Here is a 12236-nt window from a genome sequence, read left to right as displayed (position 1 = left end):
ATGCTGTCTTTCTGAGGTCTGGATTTGCCAAGTTCTGGGCCCTGGAACCATATGCCTGTCTGGGAGTCTGGGGGTCGGGGTAGCGGGTGATCTGAGTGTATATAGGGTGGTATCTCAGATTGTAGTCCTGGTAAGGGGTCTGTGTCCAGATCCTTAGGTGGAGGAACAGGCTGAGCTGTGTCTGGATCCAGTGGTGGAGACTGGGGTTCAGGGGTGGAGGAAAGATGTTTCTACATGATTCCTGGGCTTGCCTTAAGGCTGGGGGCTTCCAAATGTCAGGGTCTCCCAGTGTGTTTGAGAGTATGCTGGGAGCTTTGTGTCAGGGCAGCAGCACATCTGATGAACTTTCGGGAGGAAGAGGGTGGTCTCTATTTCGGGGGTCTAGGGGAAGGGAGGTTGATGATGGTGTTGGTGTGCATATGGGTGGTGGTGGTAAGCAGGAGAGCATCGAGGACTTAAAGGTTGTTATTGGAGTCTAAGTAGTTGACAGCATGAGCCAAGGATTTGGAGCTGAGATCATTGTGCCCAGGTAGTTACAAGTAATAAGGTACCTACCTCGTGTGTCAGGTGATCCAGGCTTTTCCTCTCCTCACTGGAGTCCCAGTCCTTCCAGGCTGTTGGTCAGGGCTTGGGGGCTGCAGCTCATCCCCTTTGCCCTTCACCTTGCAGTGTGTGTACAGCAAGGGCGGGATACCCAGTGACAGCCCTTCCTCCAGGGCTGGAAACAGTTCTGGGCTGACAAGACTTGCAAGGTTTCCACTTGGCAGGAAGTAGGCAGGGCCAGGGGGAGGTGATGAAAACACACACACACACCATACATGACCATGAGCTTTATTGAAAACAAGAAGACCAGGCAGAAGGGAAGAGCGGAAGCCCAGGCAACTGGAACTTTGGCCTTTTGGAGAGCAAAAGACAGCCTGTCACCACCGTAGCAGGGTTAGGAAGGTAGAGGATGCAGACCCATGGGGTCCTGGGACCAATCTGTCTCTCCCAAGTTAAGATGGGCCCAAGCCTCCTGGGATTGGGTCTTTGCCCAGAGCAGCAAGGAAAGCAGTCATTTACACATTTGGGGGTGGGCAAGCCCTAGCCAGATTTATGGTCCAGGAGCCCAGCTCTGAAGAGATGAAGGGACAAGTGCCAACAGGGATGAGATGGAGGTGTATGGCAGTGAGGCCATGCCAGGCCACTGGTGACCTCAGCCCTTCGTCCTCACGTCCAGGGAGCCTTTGGGGCCACAGGAACACAGGAGAGACAGGAACTGTGGTGCGTAGAGTAGCCAAAGTGGGGAGATTGGGTAGTGGGAGCAGCAGGGTTGTGGGGTGGCTTTATGCAAACCGCACAGAGCGGCCACTGCCACAGCCTTGGCCACAGGGTGCACACATGCCGGTGCTCACTGCCAGGTTCCCAGTGCAAGGGGCGCTGCACACACTTCCTGTCACCGGCCGGGAGCCGGACACGCACAGGTCACCACACACGACCCCGCCCCGGGAGCTGCTGACACCTGGGGGAAGAAGACAAGCCTTAGGCCCAGAGAGGTGGTCACTGGAGGCCAGCACCTGGGAGCCAAAGCACAGGGCTTCTCCCCTCAGTCTCGACTCCCCTCCCCTTCCCTTCCCTGAATACCTTCCTGCAGTCCAATAGTCAGCCCAGGCCCACCCTAGGCAGCAATGGCAACTTAAGTTCTCATCATCACCGCCTCCTTCATCTTAGCCTCTGCAAAGCATGGCCACCAGCTGGCCTCCTGTTTTGTAGATTAAGTTGTACTGGAATCCAATCATTCCTACTTAAGGCCTAAGGCTGTTGCAGCCTTCCATTACAAAGACAGAACTGAGTAATTGAGACAAAAACTGCATGGCCCACAAGCTTAAACTATTTACAGTTTCACCCTTTAGGAAAAGTTTGCCTTGGAAACACAGAGCTCTTAACTTCATAAGCCAAGGTGTATTTTACTTACAGACATTCACCGCGCCGACACCCTCACACAACCTAGGGGGAGCAAAGAGACCAACATGATTTGGGCCAGGCAATGCTGAGAGGATCTTTCCACTGGCAAATTCCCCTCTAAATGATGCTGATGCAAATCAGATGCAAACAACATGCAAATGTGCTCCTGGTTCTTGAAGCACCTCCTCTCTCCTTGGGAGAATGAAGAGCCTCACCTTTGTTCTTCACCCTCCAGCAGGCGCCTGTAGGTGGCGATCTCGATGTCCAGGCCCAGCTTGGAGTTCATCACCTCCTGGTACTCCTTCAGCAGGCAGGCCATGTCCTGCTTGGCCTTCTGCAGGGCGCCCTCCAGCTCAGTCAGCTTGGAGCGGGCATCAGTGAGGGCTGCCTCGCCCTGCTGTTCAGACTGGGACACTGCTGCCTCCAGCTTGGCATTCTGGAGCCCAGGAGAGAATGAGGTGGGTTACAAGTGCTGGGTCTCTCTATTCTTTACTGAGATGTGCCTAGTTATACTGCCCTCGTACCCCCCCCCCCCAACCAAAAGGGTCTCTAGTCCTCTAGAGTAGAGTCTCACCAAATGACCACATGACTACCACCAAAGACTTGGCCTGGGCAAATAGCTTGGGGACTAAATGGAAAGATGAAAATGCAGCACACATAGCATGTATGGCTCTGGCCAGTCTCCCAGCTGCTCTGGTCTTAGGCACAGCCGCTCCGTACCTGGACCTTGGCATTCTCGATCTCAGCTGTTAGCCTCTGGATGATGCGGTTCATCTCATTCATCTCCTCCCTGGTGCGGCGCAGGGTCTCCCCATGTCGGATCACAGTGGCCTTGATCTCCTCACACTGGGGAGGAACATGGGGGTGCCCACGAGGTTCAGGGGGGACAGTGCTCAGTGTGTGCAAACAGCCACACCTGGCAGCCCTGCCCTGAACCCCATTTGAGGGCTGTTGGCCCCACCCTTCGCATGCAACCTTCTCTAGCAGGCAGGCAGCTGCTCCTGCTCACTGTCTACAGGGCAGCCTCCTGGGCAAGTTACCTTGCTGCGGTACCAGGACTCAGCCTCAGCCCTGCTGCGGGTGGCGATGTCATCATACTGAGCCTTGATCTCAGCCACAATGCAGTCCATGTTGAGGTCCCGGCTGTTGTCCATCTTGACGATGACTGAGGTGTCTGAGATGTGGGCATGGAGGACACGGATCTCCTGCAGAGGAAGTTGACAAGTGGAGGTGCTTGTTAATATAGTGCCCTACCACCAGCAGCACATCATCTTATAGTCGCTGTCTGCCCCTTTCCCCTGTTCCCCCCACCCCAACACCTTCATAGTCTTTCTTCCTCTCAACCCTAAGACATCAATGGCACCTTGGGCCTGGAGTCCCAGGACTAACAGGAGGAGGTAGAGAAAGTTTATGTCTGAGGCTTGCTGCCTGATTTCACTCAAGACCTTCAGCTTGATCCTCAGGGTCCAGGACCTGGCTTTACCAAGTTGTGATGGTTGTTACCATAGTAACTAAGCATTTATATGCTTTTTGATTTTTCGAAGATCTGCCTCAGGTCTTTCAACTGCACTGTACCCCTCTGTACCATGGGAGTGGCTCACAAGCCACATGGTGATTTCTCCTACCAATAGTTAACTCATCCTCCTTGCCACCCTCTGCTCTGTGGCCCCTCACCTCCTCATAGAGTCGCCGCAGGAAGTCAATCTCCTGTGTCAGCGCCTCTGAGTTGGCCTCCATGTCAGACTTGCGCAGGTAGGCACAGTCCACGTCCTAAAACGGGAAGACGGGTTCGAAGTCTCACTAAGAGGCACACAATCTCATTTCTCCCCCTGGTGTGTGTGTGTAAGCCATGACACGAGCAAGCCTCCTGAAAACCCTCCTTAGATGCTTATCCCTGGGCCTGACTTCATGAGGTAGGCAATGTAGCTGGTGGGGTCAGGAGCAGATATGGGGAGGGAGGAGAATCCCGGGGTTTCCAAGCCCTTTCTTGAGTACCACTGGGATGATTCTTCTAAATCTATACCTGGTACTATCCCACTATCCCCTCAACTCAAGATACAATGAGAAATAAGCCATCTGTTCCCTTCCCCTCCCTCCCTCCCTCCCTCCCTCCCTCCCTCCCTCCCTCCCCCCCTCCCTCTCTTTTTCCTTCCCCTCTCTCTCTCTCTCTCTCTCTCTCTCTCTCTCTCTCTCTCTCTCTCTCTCTCTCTCTCCAGCACTGGAATTTGGACTCAGGGCCTCACTTCCTCACCTAGGTATCAAGTGTTCAGTCTACCATCCTCTGCCAGGTACAGGATTGAGAGAGGTGGGCAGCTCTTGGCCAGATGGATGGGGGGAAGACCCTGCCCTGCTTGAGGCTAGCAGTGGACTCTGATGCCAGGAGCCACCCAAGGAGCTTGGCAGCATGTGGGGACAGGGCAAGGCACAGTGGGACAGACAGAGTCTGAATTGCCAAGTGCCCCCTGTTGCCTCTGCCCTGGGTTCTGATTAGAGGATGAGCACTCACCTTCTTTAGGGCCACAAATTCATTCTCGGCTGTGGCCCTTAGTGCCACTTCCTCTTCATATCTGAGGACAAAGAATACAATGCTCAGATTTGTAGAGAAATAAAAGAAGAAGAAAGGCCCAGACAAACACCCCAGGAGACTTTTGGAGGTGGACGTGGAATCAGTGTTGGACAGGAAGGGGCCTGCGGTCCCTGTCCACGGACACAGAAACCAACCAAGTCCCCTGAAGTGCTTCCTGCCTCTGGGGTTCTCACTGCTGATATTATCAATAGCCTCCTGGTTTAATTTGGGGGTGTGTGTCAGAGTCCTGCCCTGGTTCTGCTACTCATCCCTTTCCCTTCCTTATTTTCTTACCTTTTCTCCATTCAGGACCTGACACAGCACCCAAGACCAAGAGATGCTCAATGAATACTTGATGAATAATGAGATAAATATATAATAAAGTAGCTGGACTATCTCAGAATTTCTACAGTTGTTACATTCAAGGCCCAGAAAAAGAAAATCCTTCCTGTCCCAGAGAGGGTCATGGTTACCGTCTTCTTTGCTGGAAAGTTCCTCCTGTGCTCTACCCCCAAATCTGTCTGGCTTTGACTAAGTCCCATTTCACTTCTCCAAACCCTCCTGCCCACAGCACTCACTTCTTCTTGTAGCCCTCCATCACCTCGCGCACATTGTTGAGCTCTGCGGCCAGCCTCCCGCTGTCAGCCTCCGCACATTCAGCCTCCCTCCTCAGCGTCTCGATGTAGCCTTCGAACAAGGGCTCCAGGTTGCTCTCACAGCACTTGCGGTTCTGATAGAACTGCCACTTGGTCTCCAGCAGCTTGTTCTGCTGCTCCAGGAAGCGCACCTGGGATGGGAGAGGGGGTAAGTCTGTGGGAGAAGTCAACAACTTTCACCCTGCTTATTGAACAGGCAGAAGTAGCAGCAGGAAATAGCAAGGCCTGGCCAGCATCATGGCCGGTGTGTGTGGGGGGGGGGAGGTGCTCCTGGCTGAGGATGCACCAGGAGAGCCCTTGGTTTGTTCAGGCCGGAATGAGGGTTTGCCAAGCAAGTGGGAATGGGTGAGAGGAGAGAGGGAATGGAGGGTGGTGCTCATCAGTCCTGGCAAAGGGACTGCAGAGCAGTGTGGCTGAATGGTCAGGGTGGGAAGGACTGTGTAGCTAGGAGAACAGACAGATGGAGCTCTGGGAAAGTCTGGAGAGGCTTGGGGTAGAGTGAGATGAAGTCCGGGGGGAGGGGGGGTTTGGCGGCTACATGTGTGTCACACAGTTACATACCCTGGAGCTACTCAAGAGGCTGAGCTCTGAGAACCAGGGCTGGAAGTCAGCCTGGATAGCTCTCATCCCCAATTAACCACCTAAAAGACCAAGGTGGAGCTGTGGCTCAAGTGGTAGGGCTCTAGACTAGAGAAAAAAAAAAGAGCTAAAGGTGTGGGGACCCAGGCCTGAGTACACACACCACCACCACCACCCCCTTTCCACACACGCACACACACACAGTGGGAGGGAAAGGAATAGTAGAGAAACACAGAAGGAATTAGCACCCAGTGAGATTTCCTCCACTTGTTTTTGCAGGACAGAAGCATCCATGAAAGGATTATATTTTCTCACCAGATTTTTTCAATGCCACTTAATGTCATGGGGCAGGGACTACCTAATGGTCATAAAACAGCACCCCCCCCCCACTTTGTTTCTGCATTTCTAAAAAGACTAGCTGGACATTCCCGGCTTCTGCTTCCCTCCTGGCCCGTGATCCCCAGATCTCCTGCCAGCACACCAGGCTCAGGTCCTGCTTGATCCAGGACACCCACCTTGTCGATGAAGGCAGCAAACCTGCTGTTGAGGCACTTGATCTGCTCCTTCTCCTCATGCTTCACGCACTGGGCACTGGGGTCGATCTCCAGGTTGAGGGGCGTCAGGAGGCTCTCGTTGACGGACACGGTGGTGATGCATGGGGGGCTGGGCCCGCAGACGCCCCCTGAGCGGTAGCCGAAGCTGCGCCCATAGGAGCCGGAGCGGAAGCCCCCGCAGACGCTGCGGCTGCCGAAGCCCCCCGTGAGGCCGCGGTAGCAGGAGATGCCGCGGTAGGGGGCGGCGGTGATGCAACAGCGGCCGGGCCTGGGTCCGCAGGCGGAGGCGCAGCTGAAGGCGCGCATCCCGCTGGGGGCACCGAGGCAGGAGGAGTAGCAGGTCATGGCTGGCGATGAGGATGGTACAGGCTGGACCCCGAGGCCTGCGTGCTGCCTTATATGCCCCCACCCTCTCCCCCGCCCCGGGTCCGGGGAGGGAGCTCGCCGCCCAGGCGTTTACGAGCTTGGAGGGCTAGGTCCCAGCGCGCCTGGCAGAGCCCGGGAATCAAAGCAGGCCTGGCTGCCCGGCCGCCCCCATAAAACAGCGTTTGCCTCCCGCCCTGGCTTTATGGGGCCTAGGAAGCGCCTGGTCAGCGGTAGGGGCCGGTGCCCTGCGGGGCGGGACCCGAACCGCCCTCTGCGGGGACTCCAGCTGGGACGGGCAGGCCACCCTGGCTACCACCCCAGGCTCCATCCTGCAGCGCGCAAGCCTGGGCCTCGGTGTGCAGTGTGCCGGGCGCATCTGCATGGTGTGGGGCCGGGGCGTGGTGTGCATAGTGCTCTGGGGGGGATCTGGCCTCCCAAATCACAGGTGTCATGACCTTGGAGCACAAGTTCCACGGGAAGTAGGGGTGATAATGGCACCCAGGTGAGAGTCTGGAAGGATCTAATGAGATAATGGGTCCCCGGAAGGAAACATTTAAGCTCTACTTAGCACTCAAAGAGCTCCCCACATGTTTGCTTGTTTATTTATTTACTCTGTTTATTCTACTATTATTAACCTGTCACTCTTCTTGTGTCCACTTTGGGCCCAAACTTTCCCTTTTTCTTCTTCTGGGAACTCTGCTTCTACCTCCTCTCCTAGTGAGGTCCCCTACCCACCCCCCCAACCTCCACTCTCCACCTCTTATCTCACAATTACTTCTGTTCACTCTTGCACAAAGACACCGGCAGGGAAGGGGCTTACATGGATGGAGTGCCAACCGTGTGCTCAGTGCTGTGTGGAAGGCTGGCTTATTTTCAAAATTAGCATACATTTATGCAAGAGAGGGATGCTCATTGAGATTTCTACAGAGGTATACAGTGTATTCCAGTCAACCCCCTTCTGTAATTCTCCCTTACTACCTTCCCCTTTTCTAGTACAATGTCAACAGCTTTCATTGTTTTAGTGTCATACTTGCCTCTAACAATCTATTTGGGTCATATTCATTCTCTTTCACTCATGTTAATTCAACCTCCTGTCCATAGTACTCATCCCTGCCAATAAATAGAGCTTATTTCCCTTCAGGCCCTGTAGATCAATAGCTTTCATTGTTCTCTCTCTCTCTCTCTCTCTCTCTCTCTCTCTCTCTCTCTCTCTCTCTCTCTCTCTCTCTGTGTGTGTGTGTGTGTGTGTGTTAGTACTAGGATTTGAACTCAAGGCCTGAGTGCTGTCCCTTAGCTTTTTTGCTCAAGGCTGGTGTTCTACCTTTTGAGCCCAAAGCTCCCATTCTGGGTTTTTGGTGGATGACTGGAGATTTTCTTGCTGATTTAGAACCAGGATCCTCAGAGCTCAGGCCCCTGAGTAGCTAGCATTACAGGAATGTCACTGGTGCCTGCTTCAAGTTCTTTATGTTGTTTTTAAATATAGTTTCAGTGAACCTCAAAATGTCCCCCTTTATCCTTCTTTTTCCATTTTTCTTCTTACCTAGCTCCTTAGTTAGATTCATGTTCTATGTTTATCCCATGTACAATTATGTATGCAGATATATATATATATATGCTCATATCCATGAATATGTATACCTTTTAGGTCTAGCTGTGTGGAAGGCTTTTTGTTTTTTTGTTTTTTGCCAGTCCTGGGGCTTGAACTCAGGGCCTGAGCACTGTCCTTGGCTTCTTTTTGCTCAAGGCTGGCTCTCTACCACTTGAGCCACAGAGCCACTTCCGTTTTATGTGATGCTGAGGAATCAAACCCAGGGCTTCATGTGTGCTAAGCAAACACTCTACCATGAAGCCACATTCCTAGCCCCTGTGGAAGGCTTTTTAATATTCAATTTCCAAAAGCTGACTGCCAGAGCAGTCTTCCTAGTGAGGTTGGCATGATTGTGTCCATTTATCTGACCAGGAGGTAAGTTCAGAGTGCTCCTATGACTGAAGATCTTAAGATCTGAAAGGGAATTCCAGCCCTCCTTCACACTGCTCTCTCCCAGGTCTGTGTCTTTGGGGGCTGAGTGAGGCTGAGTTCTTGTATGGGTTCCTGGGTTTGGGACTCTCAGAGAAGTCGGCCTGATCACAACTGTTCCCCTCAATGGATGCCATAACAAAGGAGGTTAATTATGTGCCCATTATTGGCAGAGGAAACTAGAGTGTGTGCTTAGCAGCCTGCATTAAAGAGAAGCTTGCCTGTCACCTTGAGCTTCCTTTGCTTTAAAGATGAGTTATTGTGCATTGCAATAATTAAATCTTGCAAGGTCATCAAGGCCATCCCCAGATGTGGGCTGCCTGGTACCTCATTTCCATGGAGTATCCCATGGCCTCCTTTGCTCTTTTCCACGCTCTCCTGGGTCCAGTGTTGGATCCAGCCTGGTCTATTTTGTAGCAATTTAAGCCCAGCCACAGTTCTCTGTAGAACACAGAATTCAACACAGCTCATGTCACAGGCTCCCTTCCCAAGCCTCAGCCTGGGTCACTAGTTGTGATTATGTGACCAAGGCTTGGCTGTAAGAATGTGCATTTCTACTCTATTTTACTTTCCTTTTTTGGTGCTGAGATGGAACCCAGGGCCTTGTGCATGCTAAAATCTGCTTGGCCACGAAATCATGTCTGAGCCTTCTTTTGGGGAACAATAGTATTGGAAGAATCTCCCACAATAAAGGAGGAAGACTTACCTTATAGATTTAAATTGATTTATGGAGTCACTTATGTGCTTCTGGCTTTGATTCTGTCTGGGCATGGGTGAGGAGATGGAATAGACCTTCTGTTCTGTCATGGGCAATGAAGATGTTAATAATCCATCTTTGTCTATGTGGAAAATAAAATGTGTTAGAAGTCCAAAGAGATGGGACAGATGCAGGCTGAGTTGTGGTCACTAATAACATAATCTATAGGGGATGGAGTTGAAGGATCTGGCATCTAGAACTCAGTGGGACCCCAGAATGCTAGCACTAATCTCAGATCCAGTTTCAAAGAACCATGTACTCTGGTGGCTCCTTTATTATTCTGGGGATTCAAGGGAGAGAGATGAGAGGAAGCACGAGACATTTCAGAAGGAATCTACTGGGCTCTGGTGCCTCACGCCTGTAATCCTGGCCACTCAGGAGACTGAGATCTAAATTAGAGATTTCGGTTTGAAGCCAGCCTAAGCAGAAAACTCCACGAGACTCTTTGTCTCCAAAAAAGCTAGAAATGAAGCTGTGGCTCAAAGGGTGCAGTGCCAGCCGTGAGCCAAAAAGCTAAGGGATAGCATCCCAGCTCTGAGTTCAAGCTGCAGTACAGGCGCACACACACACACACACACACACACACACACACACACACACACACAGAGAAGTGGAAGCAGAGGAAAAGGAAAAGAAGAAAGGCAGAGGAAAAAGAGACAGAGGAGGAAGAGAAAGAAAAAGAGGAGGAGAACATGAAGATAAACTTTTCCATAAGAGGGCTGCTAATGACAGGTGCTGGGAACAGTAGGGTTTTGCCATTGTTTTGTTTGTTTGTTTTTCTGGTCAGTACTGGGGCTTGAACTCTGGGCCTGGGTGCTGTCCCTAAGCTTTTGTGCTCAAGGCTAGTGCTTTACCACTTGAGACACAGCTCCACCTCTGGCTTTTTTGTGGCTTTTTTTGTAATTGGAGGTAAGAGTCTCATGGACTTTTCTGCCTGGGCTGGCTTTGAACTGAGATCCTTAGATCTCAGCCTCCTGAGTAGCTTGGATTATAAGCATGAGTTACCACCATCTAGCTATTTGTAGATACTGGGGTTTAAACTTAGGACCTCACATTTGCTCAACTTGTTCTCTACACTTCAACCAAGCCTCCAGCCCCTGGGCTTTTCCATTCTTTGCCCTGCCCCTTTCATCTGCAGTCATCAGTCTATGGGTGCAGCACTAATGGCCTGTCTTGGTCAGTAGGTCTCTTCTTTACTTCCAGTGAGTCCCTGGAACCAAAGCACAAATCACCTGAGTGCCTATCAGGAACCAGGTTCATGTTGTAGCAGCACTCCTCCCCCCACCATGGACTACATGGAAAAGCTTCATACAGAGCTGCCGGGGCCTGGATGGAACTCTGTGCTTCAAGAAATTCTGTGAGTACACCTCCAGCACTGGAGCCTGTGCACCAGGCCATGGCTGGGTCCTTAGTGGAGATGGGACCTGAGTTGGGTCAGGGAAGAGTGTGAGGAACAGAAGTGCCCAGATAAAAGAGGAGAGGAAGATTCATGCTGAAGGAAATGGAGTAAATAAAGGCACCAAAAGAGACAGGTCAGAGCACATATAGGAGTGGCAATTCCAATCCACTTTGGTAGAAAAATAGGGGATGGATGAAGGCTAGGGAAGAAGCTGGCTGAGGCCAGAGAGTAGACAAGGGGGAGTGTGGGAGAGATTAGAGTGCCAAGTTAAGCACTGAGCACTGGAAAGAGCTGTGCTTAGAGATGGGGGGAGAGGGGACTCAGATGAGGACAGTACACATAAAGTATGTGTGTGTGTGTGTGTGTGTGTGTGTGTGTGTGTGTGTCTTCATTATGAAACATCTTGACCATTATGGTACCCATTCCTTAAATACAGCTCATCCTCAAGTGTCCTCTGGATACATCTCAGCTCTGGTACTTGAAATATAAGTGAAATTGAACACATAACCTCTTTGAGCCTCAGTTTCCTCTGTAACTAGAATTGAGGTGAGTATACCTGCTCAAGAATATTATAAGGAGAGTGAGGTGTGTGTGAAAAGCTGTGTGGTAAATAACCAACACAATGTAGTAGCTTTTATTTATTTTATTAGTTTATTTTTTGTTGGTCATGGGACTTGAACTTAGGACCTGGGCACTGTCCTTGAGCTTTTTTGCTCAAGGGTAGTGCTCTATCACTTTGATCCACAGCACCACTTCTGGTTTTTCTGGTTAACTGGAGATAAGAATCTCATAGACTTTCTTACTCAGACTGGCTTTGATCTGTGATCTTTGGATTTCAGCCTCATGAATAGTTAGGATTACAGGCATGAGCCACCAGTGCCCAGCTGTTTCCTTATTTTGTTTTATTTTTATTACAGTTGTTATTTTGTCTGCACTGCCTGTGAGTTTTACCCAGAGCACCTATCCTGGTGACTACCCAGAGCTCCCTGCTGCTCTTCCAGGTCTGAGATTGTGGCCTCCTGCACATGAATGCTCTCTCCTGGCTGGGGAACCTCCAGTCTAACCCCCAAGTTTAGGCTCAGGTAGGATGGCCAGGCTCAGAATTTATGGGGCAATCTATCTTGAAGGACATCTGGTAACAACAGAGCCCATGTGAAGAGAAGGTCCATGGTTTCTTGGCCAAACTGATGGGGAGACTATTGGGTAGAAGTCAAGCAGTCTTGAAGGCTTGGTGACCCAGCTATTTGGAGCTTTCGGACCAGACGTTAACACATGGTCACTGGTTCATGGGTCCTGCAGCAGAGTGAGCTGAACAAATAACTGCTTTGAGTGTTTGGCTGAGTTTTCTAGGAGTCGATCTATATCCTCCAGGCCATGTCAGGGCCTACATGTTCCAGG

General features: G+C 51.3%; 2 protein-coding genes across 2 annotated transcripts in view; both read right to left on the bottom strand.

Moving 5' to 3' along the window:
- Nucleotides 1-1096: 1096 nt before the first annotated feature.
- On the bottom strand, nucleotides 1097-6644 carry LOC125364458 (keratin, type II cuticular Hb1-like). Its single transcript, XM_048364051.1, has 9 exons — nucleotides 6261-6644; nucleotides 5089-5297; nucleotides 4451-4511; nucleotides 3619-3714; nucleotides 2985-3149; nucleotides 2665-2790; nucleotides 2160-2380; nucleotides 1955-1986; nucleotides 1097-1501 (listed from the first exon to the last, which is right to left on the bottom strand). The coding sequence occupies exons 1-9, from the start codon at nucleotides 6642-6644 to the stop codon at nucleotides 1326-1328; spliced, it is 1470 nt and encodes a 489-aa protein (XP_048220008.1). The 3' UTR covers nucleotides 1097-1325.
- LOC125364468 (keratin, type II cuticular Hb1-like) overlaps nucleotides 1323-12236 on the bottom strand; it is a 30590-nt gene continuing 19676 nt past the window's right edge. The window contains exons 10-11 of the mRNA XM_048364060.1: nucleotides 6970-6974; nucleotides 1323-1360 (exon numbers count right to left, since the gene is read on the bottom strand). The gene's annotated coding sequence lies outside the window, so the exon portion shown is untranslated. The remainder of the gene's footprint in view (nucleotides 1361-6969; nucleotides 6975-12236) is intronic.

Source organism: Perognathus longimembris, chromosome 1, assembly GCF_023159225.1.
Source record: "Perognathus longimembris pacificus isolate PPM17 chromosome 1, ASM2315922v1, whole genome shotgun sequence".
NCBI lineage: Eukaryota > Metazoa > Chordata > Mammalia > Rodentia > Heteromyidae > Perognathus > Perognathus longimembris.
The sequence above is the reverse complement of the archived record's forward strand: the minus strand, read 5'-3'. Positions and strand labels throughout refer to the sequence as shown.

Coding starts and splice junctions, on each gene's coding strand:
- LOC125364458 (XM_048364051.1), bottom strand. CDS start 6,644: ATGACCTGCTACTCCTCCTGCCTCGGTGCCCCCAGCGGGATGCGCGCC. Junction 4,512..5,088: donor ATGGAGGGCTACAAGAAGAA/GTGAGTGCTGTG, acceptor CTTTGTCCTCAG/ATATGAAGAGGAAGTGGCAC. Junction 1,987..2,159: donor CTGGAGGGTGAAGAACAAAG/GTGAGGCTCTTC, acceptor TGCTCCCCCTAG/GTTGTGTGAGGGTGTCGGCG.